At 37.6% G+C, this 18,083-nt stretch overlaps 1 protein-coding gene across 6 annotated transcripts in view; it reads left to right on the top strand.

Moving 5' to 3' along the window:
• Window positions 1–17,800, top strand: part of PUM2 (pumilio RNA binding family member 2) — a 66,987-nt gene extending 49,187 nt beyond the window's left edge. For 2 of the 6 annotated variants that reach the window (XM_032185677.1, XM_032185676.1), the window contains exons 13-21: window positions 2,407–2,643; window positions 9,112–9,379; window positions 9,927–10,056; window positions 11,873–12,001; window positions 12,238–12,375; window positions 14,007–14,132; window positions 15,125–15,246; window positions 16,516–16,708; window positions 17,658–17,800. In XM_032185677.1, the coding sequence (XP_032041568.1) occupies window positions 2,407–2,643; window positions 9,112–9,379; window positions 9,927–10,056; window positions 11,873–12,001; window positions 12,238–12,375; window positions 14,007–14,132; window positions 15,125–15,246; window positions 16,516–16,708; window positions 17,658–17,789 (1,475 nt within the window). In that variant the 3' untranslated portion in view covers window positions 17,790–17,800. Of the gene's footprint in view, window positions 1–2,406; window positions 2,644–9,111; window positions 9,380–9,926; window positions 10,057–11,872; window positions 12,008–12,237; window positions 12,376–14,006; window positions 14,133–15,124; window positions 15,247–16,515; window positions 16,709–17,657 lie in introns of all 6 variants that reach the window. The other 4 variants (XM_032185675.1, XM_032185674.1, XM_032185680.1 and 1 more) reach the window with 3 other exon arrangements.
• Window positions 17,801–18,083: the final 283 nt, after the last annotated feature.

Below are 18,083 nucleotides of genomic sequence, written 5' to 3'. Positions count from 1 at the left end.
AGTTATTCACACTCCACTTTAAATATTTAGGTGCATGGTAAGGTACTGCAGCTTAACAGGTAACTGAGAATTAGATGGACCACAGCAGCTTCCCAGATGACTTCTTTCAGCTTGTAGCTAACACGGTTACATTTGTTTAGTGATAAAGAGGGCTGAGCTAATTCAATTTATCTTGTTTCCATGAGCTTTGCTTGTGTGTGTGTAAAGATTCAGCTCAGCTGGCTCGTGGTGACTTGTCAAGCTGCAGTAATCTAGCTGAATGAGAAACCCTAAGGTTTAGCTTTTTTTTTTTTTCTCCCCATAGTCAGTTGGAAAAATAACAATCCATCCCATAGCGCTGTATTAACATGCACATAGCTCATCAGCTGAGCCAGAACCTGTAGAGCTAGTCTCAAACCTCAAGATTTCTTTCAACTGTTCCCTTAATTTGCTCTTCTTACTCTCAGTCTCCTTGCCTATTTAGCCCAGTATCTTTTCCTCCTGGCTTCTCCTCCAGTATGTGTGCCTTCCCAGCTTCCAGGCAACATTTATCTCCCCTCCTGCCCCCAGTTTGTGTCTGTTGCTGCTCGTGCCGTGTGGTGTTCCCATTATCAGCTAACTGTTCCAGGCTCTTTGCCCCACAGTCGCATACACTTTCTATAAGCCTAACTTTTCATCAGATCTGCTTTCGTTTCCATCCTCAGTTCCACCACTTTTGAAATTGCCTGCCAGTTTCCTTGCAGTCTCCTTGTTGGCTCCTTTGTCTGACCTTTCTCTCCTCCTGGTTCTGGTTTCATTTTTTTTTTCCTGGTCTATTTCTTGTGTTTGGCTTTTGTCTCCTCTGCATTTGAAGTAGATTAATTCCTTTCCACACTGCCTGATGGGGCTTCTGAACACAAGGTGGGATCTTGGACAGCAGCTTTAGAGTCCGTTTTTGGCATGGGACACAAAAGCCCAGAAGTTCAGTTGCAGGAAAACCTTCATCAGCCATCTCAGACGTGCCATGAATGGGCAGGAGTTTGAGTTTTCAGCTACGAGTCTGTACCAGATCTCTGCTGAACTTGGATGAAATGTGATTTTGCTAAGATATCTAGCTCAGAGCATGAAAATAAAGGTCTCCTGTTGCTAGCATGATGATCTGAGTAAATGAAAGCATCAGTTTCTCAAATTAAAGGTGTCTGGATTACTTCACTAAACTTGAAGCATTTTTCCTGCTTTCTTAAAACAGCTGTGTCGTTTGGGCAGAACTTCTTTGAACAATTTGGTCCAAGGAGGTACTTGCCATGAAAAATACTAGCCACGTTGCTGATGTTAGGAGCAGCCAACCTCTAGTCTCTCAAAATGGGAAGTATCAGGCGACCTTTATGTGGGACCATGCTGCCAGATGTGGTAGGATACATTGATGAGGATAAGAATTATGGAAGAATAAACTTTGACCTTTTCCTTTTTAAGATGAAGTAGAAATCAGTCTTCCAAATTCAGCTTAAGAAGCAGCTTTACATTGCCAAAATATCCATAGTCTTGGATCACTGATATAATATTCCAGTGTTTCAAATAGGCGCTATAGTTAAATATGTCACTAGTATGCCACAGATAACAGAATTTAACATTTCTAAAAGCTTTCTGTTCTCCTAATTTATCCTAGACTGTTCATCGCCCTGCTGAATGATGCTGTGCAGGATAACCAGTCCTTCACTAATACTCTGTTAGCCAAACAAAGCTCGTAGTCTAATTTGTTTGTCAGAAAGAGTGATAGCAGTAAAATTACATTTTTAGTTTCTCACCTTAATTTTCGTATCTCTGCTCTGCTTCTCATCTTCTTCTTAGCCTACTCCCTCTTTATATTATCTTTCCAAAACGCTTCTTTGAGAATTATAATTCTCTCAGGGAATTTGAAGTAGGTTTTTTTTTTTCCTAAAGATGAGGGGTTCACAAACAAGAGGAAGTTCAGAAACAGCTGAATAGTGACACAGTGTATTTTCTAAACTCTTAAAAAATTGTTTCTAGCCTTTTGCCTGCACTCAAGTATTGCTGACTAATAATTTCTGTTGGAAAAAAATTCTTGAAGAGTTTAGTGGGAATATCTTTAGAAGCACTTACTATATGCAGTGACACTGTAATCTCATAAATTTCGTGTTTGTCCCGATGCCTGAAGCCAGGGTGTTCAAATGGAGTACTGCAATATTGCTGTGAGAAGTCTAGAATAAAATGTTGAAAGACATGGGCATTGATGAAATTACTTACCAGTGGTATGTTTATACCCACTTAGATTTACTTAAAAGCATGTGTGGTTATCACAGTAATTGTCTTTGTCATAACGATTGCTGTAATTATTGTGATCGCATCTGTTATTGCCCAGCTGTAGTTGGGGATTAGGTTTTATTCAGTTGACACTGTGTAATTAGGGTCTTTTTATTTCTTCTTCAGTTGGCAGTTCTGCAAGTAGTAGTGCCACAAGGAGAGATTCTCTATCTACTAGCTCTGACTTGTACAAAAGATCTAGTAGCAGCCTAGCACCCATAGGGCAGCCATTTTACAATAGTCTGGGATTTTCCTCCTCTCCAAGTCCAATAGGCATGCCTCTGCCAAGCCAAACTCCAGGACATTCACTTACGCCACCGCCATCACTTTCATCACATGGATCCTCATCCAGTTTGCATTTAGGTAAAAACAACAAAAACAAAAAAGCAAAAAAAAAAAAAACCAAAAACCACGTTTTGTTTGTATGTGTGTATGTATTTCTATGTGTGAAATTATATGTTGCATAAGAGATGTCACGTTACCTTTGCTGTTGAACAGTTTTGTAATGAAGAGGGCCCCTTCCTGAAGGCTGAAGAGCACAGTCAAATGCTCGTTGATTTGGCAGTGGAGGGCACTCGAGCTTTTTTTGCAGTATCGGGCCAACAGCTGATTTTTCTTCCCTTGCAGATGGCCCAGTAAGATTTGCCCATCCCTTTTGTACTATGTGAACTGTCTGCAGTATGCCGAGTGAAGGTGCATTATTTTTGTTTGTGCTCCAGTGTGTTCCCACTTACGAACGCTTTAAGACGAGCTCTGTGTGGAGCAGTGACGTGACTTCCACTGCTGCCCCTTCCCATGACGAAGTGAGCAAAGCTGTCGCTGTAATGTGTACCGAAGGGTGGTTCTGAACCAGGGAGCCTGCTACCGTACGGCCCCGATGCTTTGCCAGGATGACAAGTGCTTACCGCCAGGCTGGTGGAAGAAAAGAAAATGGATTTATTAAAGACACAGCAAAAGCTTTGTCAGGGGTGGCTCTCTGTTATCAGATGTATTTTTAAGGAATGATGACAGTAATCTCAGAATTTTTTCAGCTAGCTAGATGACACGGGAGCTCAATCTTTAAAATAAACGTTAAAATCTAAAGAAACTCCACCACAGCCTACAGTATATTTAAAAGAGAACGCCTCTGACCTGAGGTTGCTTGATAAACTTTCCTTTTTTCACTGCAAGTATTTGCAGTCATTTAATTTGAATGCTAAAATTGTACAACAAAACTGGCTACGCTTATGAGATTGAGTTGCCTGTTGCTCCAGTGTGCACTCCTAGTAGGAAACCTAACCCCTGTACTTTGGTTTAGTGCAAATAAAACAGGGAAAAAAAAAAAAAGTTAAAAGTGCCCAGCAAAATGCACTTTGTGAGAAATGTGTGATTTCTGTAACAATGTTAAAAGTAATTTAAATATATTACATTTGCAGTTCAGTATCCCCTTCATGGTTATGTGCTGAATACCCAAAGTAAAGCTGGGCAAGGGGATGTTTCAGCACGTTTTATTTTTTTTACTTACCTTTTTTCCTTTTCCAGGTCTACAAAGTGCACCTTTGGGCTGAGACCAAGCATGGAAAGTTTCAGCCCAAATGGAGGCTTTTGAGAAAGTTCTGAACATCTGACAATGGGGTTATCATGGAAATCTTTTTCTTTCTTTCTTTCCAAAGTACTCTCACAATAGTTTTCATATTACTGAAAACTATACTTCAGCCAAATTTTGGAAGGCATTATCTAAAAATCAAAATATTTAAAGTCGTGTTGCTTTACATCTGAAAAAATGCTAAATAAAAGGCTTTTAAGTATTGGAGAAGATAAGCTGCAATCAGTATAGAGGACTACCTCTATCGGCAGAAATTGTTAATATATACTGATTATAATCTATTTCAGACTGTTTGGCAGTGTGAACGAATATTTTTAACAATATTTTGTTAAAATCGTGTACCAGATCAGTGTGTGAACAGCCAGAATGTACAGTTGTACTCTGAAAATTGACACATTTTTGGCTTCCGTGCCTGCAGCCTCTTCATCTTCCACAAGCAGTGGACTTTGTTGATGGGTAAACTTTTTGCTGCCTTAGCAAACCAATCAGAAGTTTTGAATTTGAGGATCTCTTGGATATTTTCATTAAAAAATGCAGTGATTTTTTTAGCATTTCCTGCACTCTGCCCTTTGTGTTAATGTCATCGTGCAGTTGCATCCACGGTGCACCATTGCGAAAAGTCCAAGACTTTTTCTGTAGTTGTCTGTCCCGTTAAATTTATTCTGCTTGTGTTTATCCAACACTCTTAGAAGATTTGTTTTGTTCTCACGTAAAAAAAAAATACTAATAAAGGCAAAGCTTTTTCACCAAATAAGAAGTTACACCTGAAATCGAGCAGGGAGTGTGTTTTGCGAAGGGTCACCCGGTCACTTTTCAGAGTAGAACAACATTGTAAGTTCATGTCTGCATGCAGTTTCCATTGGTACTCTGATAATGCCTGTCAAATGCAGCTCTCCCTCCACCTTCAAAACTCGTTGTCCTGCCTGCTTGTATCAACAGGTTCAGCTAAGTTTAACTCCTGTTTTAAAATGGGCATCAAACTCGGTTGCTCCTGTTTCAGCCACCAGAATACTAGAGCACAATCCTGGGGAAGGGTGCATGGTTTTATAACCCCTTTGTCAGACACTGCTGCAATTTGTAGCTAAAAAACAAACAAAAAAAAAAAAAAAACAAACACACAACACAACAGTTGCCCTTTTACAAGAAACTTGTGATATTTTGCTGTTTTTATCTCTTCTCACCAACTCTTACCCAACGTCCTAAAACGGGAACGCACTAATTACTTTGGTCTAGTGTCAGTTTTCCTGTATCTGAAGGGATTTATCAGTTTGTAACTGCTTCTTTACTGTAATCAGTTGGAGCAGCATGGTCATGAATTTGAACTACCCTTTCACTCCCAGGGACAAAAAGGTGAAAACAGAAGTATTTTTTCCCATGTTATAAAAATTCCTTTAGATTGGCAGCGCTTCCTTGTTGGATGGTACATTGCAGTGTTTCAAGGGTTGGTTTTAGGGATAGGATCTTCAAAATGTGGGCTTTTGGAGGTACTTCTATTCAGTCTGTGCCTTGCAGACCGAGCTTGTTGGTAGATGATGTCGGTGTTTTTAGGAACGGCTTGTTCGGGGTAATAGGGCTATGCCAAGGGACCTCCATTCTGGGGAACCTTGCCTTGCCTCTGTCATGTACCTACTCTGTAGGACTTTGGTAAACCAGGCATAATAAGCACTTGCATTGATTCCTAAAATGCATATGCATGGCTATACAGTCACACACACATACATAGTCCATTTCTCAGGAGTAGATAAAATGTGTACTCGTTTTAGCTGAGGATGAGATTAAGCTGATTTTTTTTTTAACAGATAAAAAAAAAATATTTTGTATAAATCAAGTTTAACATGTTTATATAATTTTATGTTTTACTAAAAAATAACAGTGCTGGCTGCATTTAAATAGCAGTTTCTGTGCAATAAATCTGTTTTATGTCTTGGTTAGAAATAATTGAACCAAATGCTTTGGTAATAAGTACTAACAGACTAATGCTATCAATAAATCTGTATAGACCTAGATAAATCTAGTTTTTAATACTTTTTCATACTACCTTTTACATTAAATATGTTGTCTAAGCTAAGGAGTTCAATAATTTAACATGATTTGTCTCCTTAAAGCTTAGTAAGGCTCTGTTTTAGATGGCCTATATGCCTTTTATGCCTCTGAGCCTCTTCTTCCCTATGGACTAGGCACTGGGATTTGGGTTCAATTAAACTATAAAACAACTTAATATTATTCCTTGCTTTGGAGATCTTCCTTTTACAAGATCAGGAGTGATAGCTAAGTGATTAGCTACAAGCTCCTTGCTTTATTCCCCAGTGGTTTGTAATTATGTGGACACACGGATTCCTGACAGCAGTCTTCTGAAGTGCCAGCATTTGCAGAAAAGTTTAGACTAGGTGTTTTGATCTAGTAGGGTATGCTTTTTGTGTGTGTGTGTTTTTTCCCCAAAGTAATTAGTAAGAACTAGTACGTGTTACGTTCTGGTAGGAAGTCAGACTCTTTAAAACAATATTAGAAGTTCTTGAAGAGGATGGGGATGTGGTAGATGTGGTAGGCCTACCAGGAGGGTTTGGGTGACTAGAACTCACATTTCAGTTCTAAGCCATTCACAGTAAAAGTTTTTGGGAAGGAGGAGAGCAGTCGTCTTCAATGTCCACACTAAGGCTTATAGCTGGCTTTGGGCAGAGAATTTAATGAGAATATAATATTTAAGAAAATAGTCCTTTTTATACAAGAGTGTATTGAGACATAGCAAGTATCTGTGACAACAGGATTTATTTTGTGGTTTTCTTATTTTTCAAATCTGCAAAGTTGCCACTCAACTAACATTACTGCATAAATTAAAAAAGAGAAAAGCTATTTTTTTGTGGGAAAAAAAATACCAAATCAGTTTTTCTAATAGTTTCCAGGGTTTTACAGCTTAAGCTTTTGAAGTGTGAGTTTCCTCTAGGAATTATGGATATGTTTTTAGCCATCCTGCATTATGACCCTGCTTAATGCGATCATCTCAGGTAGTTTTTCAGGCTAGAGAGGAGTCTCCCAGCTGCAGCATTGTGTTCTTAAGCCTTAAAAAGGGACCATTCCCAAGCGGAAGGACTTGATTGATAATCCTGAGTGTGAATTGTATACGTGCAGCTTTACTACACACATAAAACATTTATTAAAAGGTAGGAAGTTTCTTAATTTGTTTTAATTGTTGGATAGATTGTCACATTTATTTCATACTTACATGGAGACTCAAGTTAAAAATATATATATATAAAGATGGATAAATGATTCCTGACTCACATGCGCAATTTGACTGTTCATGCTAATTAGACCCATGCAGTATGTAAACTCATAACTGAAACTCTCCTGTTAGTTTCTGGCAGAGAATTGAGCCTGTGATCCAGGAAGCAGTAGAAATGTTAGAACAGCCCATTAAGGCTGCTTTTAAACGGGCTTTGCTGCCCTCTACTGGCATTAAGTACTGTTACTGCACAGCACTTGAAGGAAGACAGGTTTCATTCCAGTGTTTTAATCATTTAGATCACAAAGTCCATGTTTTCAGGTACACAAGTTCTCTGTTGTTTAGGAGGCCATTCCTAGAAGAAGAATCACTGTAGAGCATCACTGCATCCTGCTTCACCTGCAGAATGTTGGGTTTCTTTTTCCTTTGTCTGTTAGTATCATGTCGCTGTCGTCTCTCTTCTGGAAGTAGTGATTGTCAATGAAAACTAAAAATGATAGTTAAAGCTGTTTTTTTTTCTGGCTATAAAGAATTAAGAGGCTTTAATTTTAAACAAAAGAATTTGTGGGACAAATTATTTACTGATTCTTTACTAATTCTTACCACTGAATTTTGAAAACTTGTATTTATTTTAGGGCATAATCCTGTAGAATTCAATAAATGTGATGCTTGATACGTCTTGCAGAGCACTAACATATCAGATCCTGGTATTTCAGTTTGACCTTTCGAAAAAGATACTTGACCATTACTACGTTACCAGCCCACTGTAGCTCTGTTGTTGCCTGGCCTTATAAATGCTTGGAACTGAAGGAAGGCTTGGCTGGGGCACTGTCAGCTGATACATTTTTTTGTTCACTGTGTAATAGAGCACCATTCAAACAGCACATACTGCAATTTGTTTAAAATTCAAATTTAGTTGCTTCTGTTGACTTTGACAGGGCTTTCAGTTACTTTCTAGATCATTTGTGGGGAAAATGAGAATATTTTTTCTTTTTCACTTTTTACTCGATGATTTTAGCTTGGTATTTTTTGGATGCTAGAGTTGAGGTATTGTGTCCTGCTTGTGTTACAGCAATATTCCTTTGAGAAAGCATATCGTAGTTGCAAAAGATGCATTGTTTGCATGCTTATTATGAAAATTGCTGCCTGTTGTGGAGGAGAGAGGCCTTGTGGCAGAGTTAGAGGGATGTGAAGTGGTGGAAGAGCAGCGTGTGAGGGGAAATTCACGGGGCTGGGAGAGGATAGCCGTAGGTGGGACCACTAGGAAAAGGACCTTAGCAAAGCAGTTCAGCTCATGGAAAGGAAGGAAAGACAAAGTGTAGTGAGTGGTGCATGTTTTCACAGCCAGGCGAGGACTTGATGCTTTTAAAAGGAACTTGTTTAATATGTTTTCTGGTTGTTTTAGAATTAAGTAGAGCGTTCTTAGTTTACCTGCTTTGAAATTTGACGCATTTAGTGCATAGAGAGAGGTACCAGATCTAAAGCCTGGGATGCTGAAGTCATCAAATTTCCTGCAGAACAGGTACAGCCTGACAAGAGGCATCACACGTGCCTCCCCAAAAAAGCCCTTTCACGCTATGAATTGACAGAAAGGAACCTCAGCAGGGACTGAAGGGTAGTTCAGATTTCATGGTCTGTTTTGAAACAATTGGCTAACTTCAAGACTACTAACAAGAGTCTGAATCATCTGAATTGCTTGTGGAGATCTGCCCACTAAGCCGAGGCCCACCCAGCCCTAAAGTTTCTGTATGTCTGGGTGGTCACTTTACCTGCTTCGTTATCCTCTTCTCACGAGATTTCTTTTCCTGGTGCCCTTCACGTAAAATGAAAACGAGGAGGAGAATGGTTTTATTTCTTGGCAGATAAAGCTATCTAACTCCTCAAACCAAAACGAGGTAAACGTAAATAACAAGACACCACTGTTGTTTCCTTTGGCTCCAAGGGTATCTGTAGTTGTAGTACACTTGCTGTTTTGCTGTTGTTTATTTTCCTTACGGCTTTCACTGACAGAGCTGCTTCCTTGTAGGAGGACTGACAAATGGTAGTGGTCGCTATATTTCTGCAGCACCTGGAGCAGAAGCAAAGTATCGCAGTGCGGCAAGTACCTCCAGTCTTTTTAGCTCCACCAGTCAGCTCTTCCCTCCTTCACGCCTCCGTTACAGTAGGTCTGATATAATGCCTTCTGGACGCAGTCGGCTGCTGGAAGATTTCAGAAATAATCGCTTCCCTAATCTTCAACTGAGAGACCTTGTTGGACATATTGTTGAATTTTCCCAAGATCAGCATGGTTCTAGGTAATTACTACAGTAAAGTTAATGACGTTTTACTGCTTTGATAATGTCATATTAACATTAAACATGCTGGGACTCTTCTTAATGCAAAGCATGCTAGTAATTGGAGCACATGCTCTTACACTGACCTCTTTCTTTTCTAGGAAATTGCATTGTAACAGTAGTATAAATTTAGCTGCTTATAGAAGTTTTCAGGTTAGGAACAGCCTTATAACTAGGCTTGTAAACTCTAGTTTTTAAGTATCAAAAAGGTGTTGATTAAGAAAACAAAATATCTGGCATCTGGAATGTTAAAACCATTTTTAGCAATACATCATCAGGTACTTGTTTATTGTTCTTATTCTTTTCATCTTTAATACTTTTCAAATGAAAGTTTTAAGGATCGTTATACCGAAATGCATCCTTTCATATGCAAAGGCACTACTTTCATTTTAATAAGTTCTATAACGTTGAACGCTCGCTTCAGAGTGTTGAGGTGTCTCATTGAAACAGTGTTTGAGAGGTTTTCCTGTTGTTCATGTAAAGCATAATGTACATTTTTTGCACTTAGATTTATACAGCAAAAGCTAGAGCGAGCTACTCCAGCTGAGCGCCAGATGGTATTTAATGAGATCTTGCAAGCAGCATATCAATTGATGACTGATGTGTTTGGAAACTATGTAATACAGAAGTTCTTTGAGGTAAGCCTAACACAAAGTGTATGAACAGAAACTTGAATGAAAAGCTGTAAAGTCTGATTAAATTTAAATGTTTTTTTTTTTTTTTTTTCTTAACATCATAGCAGAATTCTACTGGACTCTCACTACAGAACCCAGGGGTCTAATAGTGCACACGTGTTTTCTGTTCTGTTCCACCCCCTTTTTTCATAACAGGCCTGAGAATTATAGGCATTGCTTTCTTTTGCACTGGTGATACACGTGATAGTGAGCAGCATTGGCTGCACACTCGAGTTTTTAGCTTGATTTACGTAGACTTCCAGTTAGTGATAGGGATCACAAAAGATTTGAAGGATACTTGTAGTGGTTACTGCATCTTGGCCAAAAAATGGGTCTGAAAAATGTTCTTGCACCCAGATAAATAGATGTGCGAATTTTGTCCAGTGCTCTGAAGGAACTTTTATCAAACAGGCAGAAAAACTTTGAGGAAGGACTGTCATATGATACATTCAGTACTAGTAAAATTAGTATTTAAAACTGCTTTGCTTTTGTGTTATTGTTGCCTTACCAAAGAGCTACAAGATTCAACCTGTGGAGAGGAGGAGAAAAGGCAATGCCTATGTCTTGTGGAAACAAAACAAAACACAACGTAGGACAGATCTGAAGCATGGTGTACTTCAAATCAAGGACCATATCAAAATACTTAGTTGGATAGAAAGAGAAGCTGGAAAGTGTTCAATAAGAAAAAGTTGCCCAATTAAAAATACGATTGCTCACTCTAAACAGGAATGTAATTTTTTAATAAGTCTACAGAGCCTACGAAACGGTGTGCTCATTTTTTTGGTCTTCTGAAAAGTGTGGCTGATGTACAGCATATAAGTTCTTGATCTTGCTCAAGAGAGATAATTATTGACCATTGAGAGATGTTTCATCTTAATTTTGCGTAAGAGTTCCCAAGAAAAATACATAATCCTTTACACATAGTAAGGGAGTTTGTTCATCATCTAAGTGGGAGGGACAAGTTGTTGGAGCTTTCTTCAGAGCTTTTGGTGACTACAGGTTTGGCATTTAATATTTCCCACAGGGTTGTGTTATTCTGAAGCCAGTCTGGCATCTTCTTTGTTAAACAGGAAGCAAAACAGAAGGTTGTAGTGACACTGAGGAGGGAATGATATTGGCAGGAGCTAGCTACTGCTGAACAAATGTTAGTTAGCTTATACATTAATACAGCCAGCATATAAAACCATTTTGATTTTTCTCTGCAAAGCCTGAGTATTTCTAGATTTCCCCAAATACTCATGGTGAGAATCATCCTCCAAGGCACATGAAGTTACCAGGAAGCTGCTACAGGGCAGATGCTTCTTTTTGTTGTTTTTGGTTTCTCTTTCTCCTGTTACAGCTTGCTTACCGTACGTAAGGTGTAAGGTGACCAATACAAATTTGAGATGGTGAAGAATACATAGTTTGAATTGGTATGCTATGGTAATCTGATGTAATTAATTTGGCTGATACCATTTGTCTAAATAAGTGGGTTATTGCACTTAAATCTTAATCTGTATTCCTACAGACAGGCAAGTATAAAGTACTTAGATTTTTTTTTTTCTGCTGCCTTTAAAGCCATGCAGTTGAAAGCAGGTACGTGACTGGAATGTAGAATATTGCAGAATGTTGCACTGAGGGGTGGGGGAAAGCTTTTGTAAATATACCTGTCAGAGGTAAAAAGGGAAAAATCATTCAAGGCCCAGTAAATCTTTAATATATCATGAAAGTTCTGACTGTCATGTAAATTCCAGCATACTTCATGTCTTCATTTGTTAACAGCATATTTATTTTCTTTTAGTTTGGAAGCCTGGATCAAAAGTTAGCCCTAGCAACACGCATACGTGGTCACGTTCTGCCATTAGCCCTACAGATGTATGGTTGTCGTGTTATTCAGAAAGCACTTGAGTCTATCTCACCTGACCAGCAGGTAATTGTAAGTTAGAACAATATTTTTTTTTGTATTTCATTTCTTTTTAATAGCACCCACCTTTATACTTGCTTAAATTGTGGATGGTTCCCTTCATTATGAAAAGCCCTAGGGACCAAAAATAGTTTAAATTATAAGGTTATGATATGCAAGTAGATGACCAGATGACTTCTCTTTTTTTTGAAGAAGAAGAAGAAGAAAAATCACTGAAAAGATAATCTTTTTTTTTTTTCCAGAACGAAATGGTGAAAGAGTTGGATGGTCACGTTCTGAAATGTGTGAAAGATCAAAATGGAAACCATGTTGTCCAAAAATGTATTGAGTGTGTTCAGCCGCAGTCGCTCCAGTTCATCATTGATGCATTCAAAGGACAGGTAGTGTTAACAGTTGGTTTCCTTTTCTGTAGGGTTGCTTTGATTTGCAGATCTTTTTCCATCATTTGCATATACAAGATAGCACTTGACACTTTACCAGTCAGCTTGTATTAAGTAGGATTAAAGGAGGGGATGATAAAATGGAAAAGCTGTTGAATAGACAGTTTCACGCTGTAAAAAGATGAATCTGTTAGAGCTGAGGATCTAGAAAACCTGTTTGGGTGTGCTATAAATACTGGTAGAAGTATTTGGCTTATGGCCAGGCTGTTAGAGTTTTGTGTTGTGCAATTTTAAATTTCCTTTACAACTTTCAGCATTGCTATTTTTTATGTAATAATAAAGTATCTGATCCATGGCATATACTTTTCATTAAAATTTCCTTTCCATTTTTTTCTTCTGTTGCTTATCTCGTACGTCTGTCTCAGTGTTTTCCAATTAATACCTGTCATTAAGGAAATACTTTGAAGAAATAGTAATCTGTTCCCTACACATGGGCTAGTGTTAAGTGAAGGGCGGAAGGTATTTGTTTATTTAAAGTTTTTTTTTTATGTTTCCAACAAAATTACATTCATACAAGATTGGTATTGTGCCGCGGGCTAGAGAATATATTCTGTGACAAACATGTACTTTTATAGTCTCAAAGAATTGTAAAACATCGTACTAACTTGGCTGTGTTGCTAAATTTTACTTTAATGGCTGACCATATGTGTTTCTTAGCAAAGTCTACGATAAATTCTCTCGCACTTACAAGAGCACTACCAGAATTATTGTTGTACGTAGCAGTAAATGGTGTACCAAGATGCTGAGGGGCAGGTCTTTTCACATCAAAAAATGTATATGGGGTAGATGAGCTGCAGTTTATAAACTATAAGTAGAGCCCCATTGACTGAGGCATGACTGCTTATTTACTGCACATCCATCTACAAATCCAAGTCATTGTAAATTTAGAAGTATATATGTATTGGCTAATCTCAAGTGGCAAATAAAAAATACTGCACTTCAGTCATGTCACCCAATGGTTATGTATCTTTGTCACCTCCTTCCACCATGTGGATCTCTGTTTGATCGGCCAAGATTCTCTCTGTTCAGTTCTGACCGATACTGACTCTTAAATAGTCTGAATTAATTCCCAAAACACAAAACTGACTTCTGGAAAAGGAATAAGTAAGATCATGTCTGTATGTTTTAAATGCTTACTTACAAATATTATATGTGTGACAGAGAATGTGAAAACAGTGAAAATCAGCTACTGTAATTGAGCTCCTTTTTGTAAAAGACAAAATCTTAAAATGAAGAACGAAGTTGAAGGCTTGAAAGGTGAACCATGTTTAACTAAGGGTTAGACTTTAGGGGTTTTCTTTGCAGTTAATAGGCTAGAAACATCATAATGAAAACTTGGTTCTTAGGCAGCTGTATCATTACTGGAGTCCTTGATAAAAAGGAATATTATAAATGGCCTCTTAGTCTTCTTTTCTGGCTTTTACAGGGGATTGAATTCTGATACTAGCAGGCAAAAGTGTTCATATTTTTATAGAAGTAGTTGACAAGTTCAGTTCCATTTTGAACATGGCAATAGTAGTGCATCTGTAAACTTCATTTGGATTAACTTAAATTTGCAATTCTATTTTAAGGTATTCGTACTTTCTACTCATCCATATGGTTGTAGAGTAATTCAGCGTATTCTGGAACACTGCACTGCTGAGCAGACTTTACCCATCTTAGAAGAACTGCATCAGCACACAGAACAACTAGTACAGGTTAGTATAGTCCTTTTTGCAATGCATTGTAGAGCTTTTTTATATTATCATAATTTATTCCCGTTTCTTAGTGTATGAAATAGCTTAAATGCATTTGTTTCCTTTTAGCGTTGTAGACATTGATTTTTGTCTTTCTTTCCTTCCATAGTTTTAATGAAAATGAATTTGGAAGTTGGGAGGCAAAGAAGATATAAAAAGCCATTTCCTTACACTTTTGGCTGTAGCTTCAAGTATACATTGTACATGCACAGAATTAGGTTTTTGGGTTTATTTCTTTCTATATTCATTTATTGCAAAGATTGCCTTTTTGTAGTTTCTCAGTTCATTCCGGTGTCCTTCACATAACTTCTAATAATATCTAAACACAAATACGTTGTCAAAAATATACATTGTGCATTCCTACACACACAATATACATTGCATATTCGTACACAATTAGGACATTTCTTCTAAAAGAAGGCCAGGCCAAAGACCTTATACATGATTTCCTGTCTTGGTCTCAAATGAACAAAATTTATGGCTTTGAAATGGATTCAGGTTAAAATAATGGAAGAGACTTGTTCAGTAGGAATTTCTACATGTTAAAAGGCATGAATTGTCTTTTGCTTTATATTCAGTCTAGTTTACTTCTCAGCTTTTTGTATATAAAGTCTCTATTAGACTGCATTTGGGGAACCAAATTTCAGGGAAATCTTACAGCTGTTACAGAACGATGATCTTAATTTTGAAGACTTTTTCTTTAAGAGAATAAAAGGTACTCTAGCAAAATGCCATTTTTACAGATAATTTCCATGTTCCATGTAAATTTTGTGGTCCATTAAGTAATTCTTGATGCAGCGTTTTTTGCATCCCTTTGTTTCTGTGTTGTTGACATTACTGCAGGTTTCTTATATCCATATAAATAGTAAGTTGAAAGTTTATACAAATAGACAATAGCTACATGGATTGTTTGGTATGAACACAAAAGAAAATTGAAGTCATCTTATTTTCAGGATCAATACGGAAATTATGTTATTCAACATGTACTGGAGCATGGTCGTCCTGAAGACAAGAGTAAAATCGTTTCAGAAATCAGAGGAAAAGTTCTAGCTCTGAGTCAGCACAAATTTGCCAGGTATTGCCCAGCTTTCATATAATATTGAAGGTTCGCTAACCTTTTGAAGTTGTAGTATTGGATTTATTTAGTATGTTCCAAAAAGATTTGTTATTTTTCCCTTGTGTAACGTTTTCTGAAATTTCGTATTTTTATAGAGATGAACAGTGGTGGTATCTTACCCTCTGTGAAATATGGATTTGGGGAAAGAAAAGGGGAAATGCAACTCTCCAGTAAAACAAACAAGATTTTGTGGGTTTTATGGAATGTCTTGTGTTCACCCTCTACAAGTTCAGGGAATGGGGTTTCCAGACTCCAAGGAGAGGCATATGAGAATCCCCAGAGCTAGGTGAAAAGCTCTCCTAGAAGTTGCTTGATACACTGCTGAGCTGAGACCTCCAGTTTTGTTTTTTTTTTTTTTTTCCTATCAGTCCAGTCAAGCAATTTCCAAGCATAAAAAGGCTAGCTGTAAAACGTGGTGCTTCAGCACGAAGCATTAGGAAGACTCAAAGTCTTTATTTAGGACCTAAAAATCATCCTTCAGTGTTTCTTACTGAAAGGTACATCGCACCTTTTTCTAATTTAAGTATACTTCAGAATTCATCCTGGATGGTATAGTGAGACTAACCTTGTCATCAATCTTAAGTAGAAACATGCCGTGATATTTTGAGGGCATGGGTTTTAAAAAATCAGTTGTATGCAAAGTAGCAAGTTTGTCTGGATTTTATTTTTCTTTGCCTAAGCAGAACTATTCACATTCTTCTTCTTGGAACTTGTTTAATTTCTAAAGCAGAAACTCATGACAAGAATCATTTTGTTGCTGGCTTATAACCACTGATAGCATTTTCAGCTTCTGAGACATCTGGAGGTTGTGGACTTCATCTACACAAAGAAATATTTGAGGGTTTCTCTGATTTAGGCATGCTCCTGAAAAGATCCTTTATTCAAAAAGTAGAAAGCCTTGTATCTGGCTTTCTCTATATCCTAAAAGGGTCCACAACTAAAAACAGATGTACTACAGTACATATGCAACCCAAGGTCCAGTATATCTGCCATAGGACCAGTGGAGAATCTCTCCTAAAAGTATCAGAAAATGACTTTTGGTGGTAATCCTTTACCTTCCTTAGCTATTACAGAGTAAAGGTTTGGAAATCAGGACTTAACATTTTTAGAATGGACTCTTCAGTAGCATTAAGGCACTTGAACTTGTTCAGATAAATGTAAAATCAAATTGCTACTTGGAAGAATGTTACATATTAAATCACAGGATGCATTTGTCTTATTTTTCAGCAATGTGGTAGAAAAATGTGTAACTCACGCTTCTCGTGCTGAAAGAGCTTTACTTATCGATGAGGTCTGCTGCCAGAACGATGGTCCTCACAGTGCCTTATACACCATGATGAAGGACCAGTATGCCAACTACGTTGTTCAGAAGATGATTGATATGGCTGAACCTGCTCAGCGGAAGATCATAATGCACAAGGTATATGGTTTTATTGTTTCAGAACATTTTCTCTTTATATTACTGCCTTATCTGTTAGAATCCCTTTCCCTCCAGACTTAAAACTAGCTGGTTCTGTAATCTAGAAGTTGGTGTATAAACATTACATTTGAGGGAATTTGATAAGGCATAATATATTCAGGTCTGTGAGCGCTGTTTTGTAAGCTGAAAATGTAAATCTATAGAAAAGTTCTAAAAGTTGGATTACAAATCAACTTTTGGTGTCAGCTTTTCTGTGAAAATACTTTTTTTTTTTTTTTAACATTGAAAGTATTTGTCATGTTTATTAACAGAAGAAAGACAAGTTTGTCTTTTTAAAATAATAACAAATAATGCTAATATAAATACTTCCTGCAGTTTCCTCTGAAAAGATTCCCATGCTTCCAACAGGCGGTCACATTTTCTAGTTGAGAATACCCAGAGAGAAACAAAAATGCCATTGCCCCAGTTGCCCTGGGCTATTTGCTCCCGTGGGAAAACTTTTTGGGGGTGTTCTCCTTTGCACTCCTGTGCCCCCAGCTGTTCAAATGCTGGGTTGGATTTGGGGAATGCCGTATGTGTCAGACAGCTCGGCCTCATCTGCCACTGTGGGTTAGGTCACACCTGAAAATACCCCCCTTAGCCTTGCCTGATGTGTTTACATAGTGTAGTACTGAGAGGTTTTTTGGTTTTTGTTGATGTTTAACAAATTCCAGTAGTCTAAAGTCTGGCTTCACCCATCTAAAAACAAAAGTGGAGTCAGTCATCAGTTGAATTATTTATAATGTGACAGGTACACCAGTTACTTTGTGATTCAGCCACCATTTTTATATCTTTCCAGAAACTTCCAAAACTTTGACAGGTTTCTGTCATTTTTTTATAGAATTGCTCACAAGTGTAGTAACTCTGCTTACGGTTTTTGAGGAAAAAAATGATGGGTTTCTTCTTACAGATTCGACCCCACATCACAACTCTGCGTAAATACACCTATGGCAAACACATTCTGGCCAAGCTGGAAAAGTATTACCTGAAGAACAGCGCTGATCTGGGGCCTATTGGTGGACCACCAAATGGGATGCTGTAAAAGACAAAAAGGAAAAAAAAAAAAAAAAAAAAAAAAGGAAATGGAAAAAAAATTTATTGTGAATGATCAAAACATACAACTTAACTATAAATGTTCTGATTTTTTTAAATCTATTTATTGACTTTGTTCATCCATTTGTAAAATTTTTATTCTTTTGTATATTTTTGGGGAGTGAATTATAAAAAATAAAATAAAAAAAAATCTCCAGCCCTGATCCGGAGACCTATCAGATTGGACGGCTGGCAAAGCACAGAATGCCTGTATATGATGTAATTGTATCAAAATAGCTGTCAC

This window comes from Aythya fuligula, chromosome 3 (assembly GCF_009819795.1).
Source record: "Aythya fuligula isolate bAytFul2 chromosome 3, bAytFul2.pri, whole genome shotgun sequence".
NCBI lineage: Eukaryota > Metazoa > Chordata > Aves > Anseriformes > Anatidae > Aythya > Aythya fuligula.
This window is presented reverse-complemented; position numbering and strand designations above follow the sequence as displayed.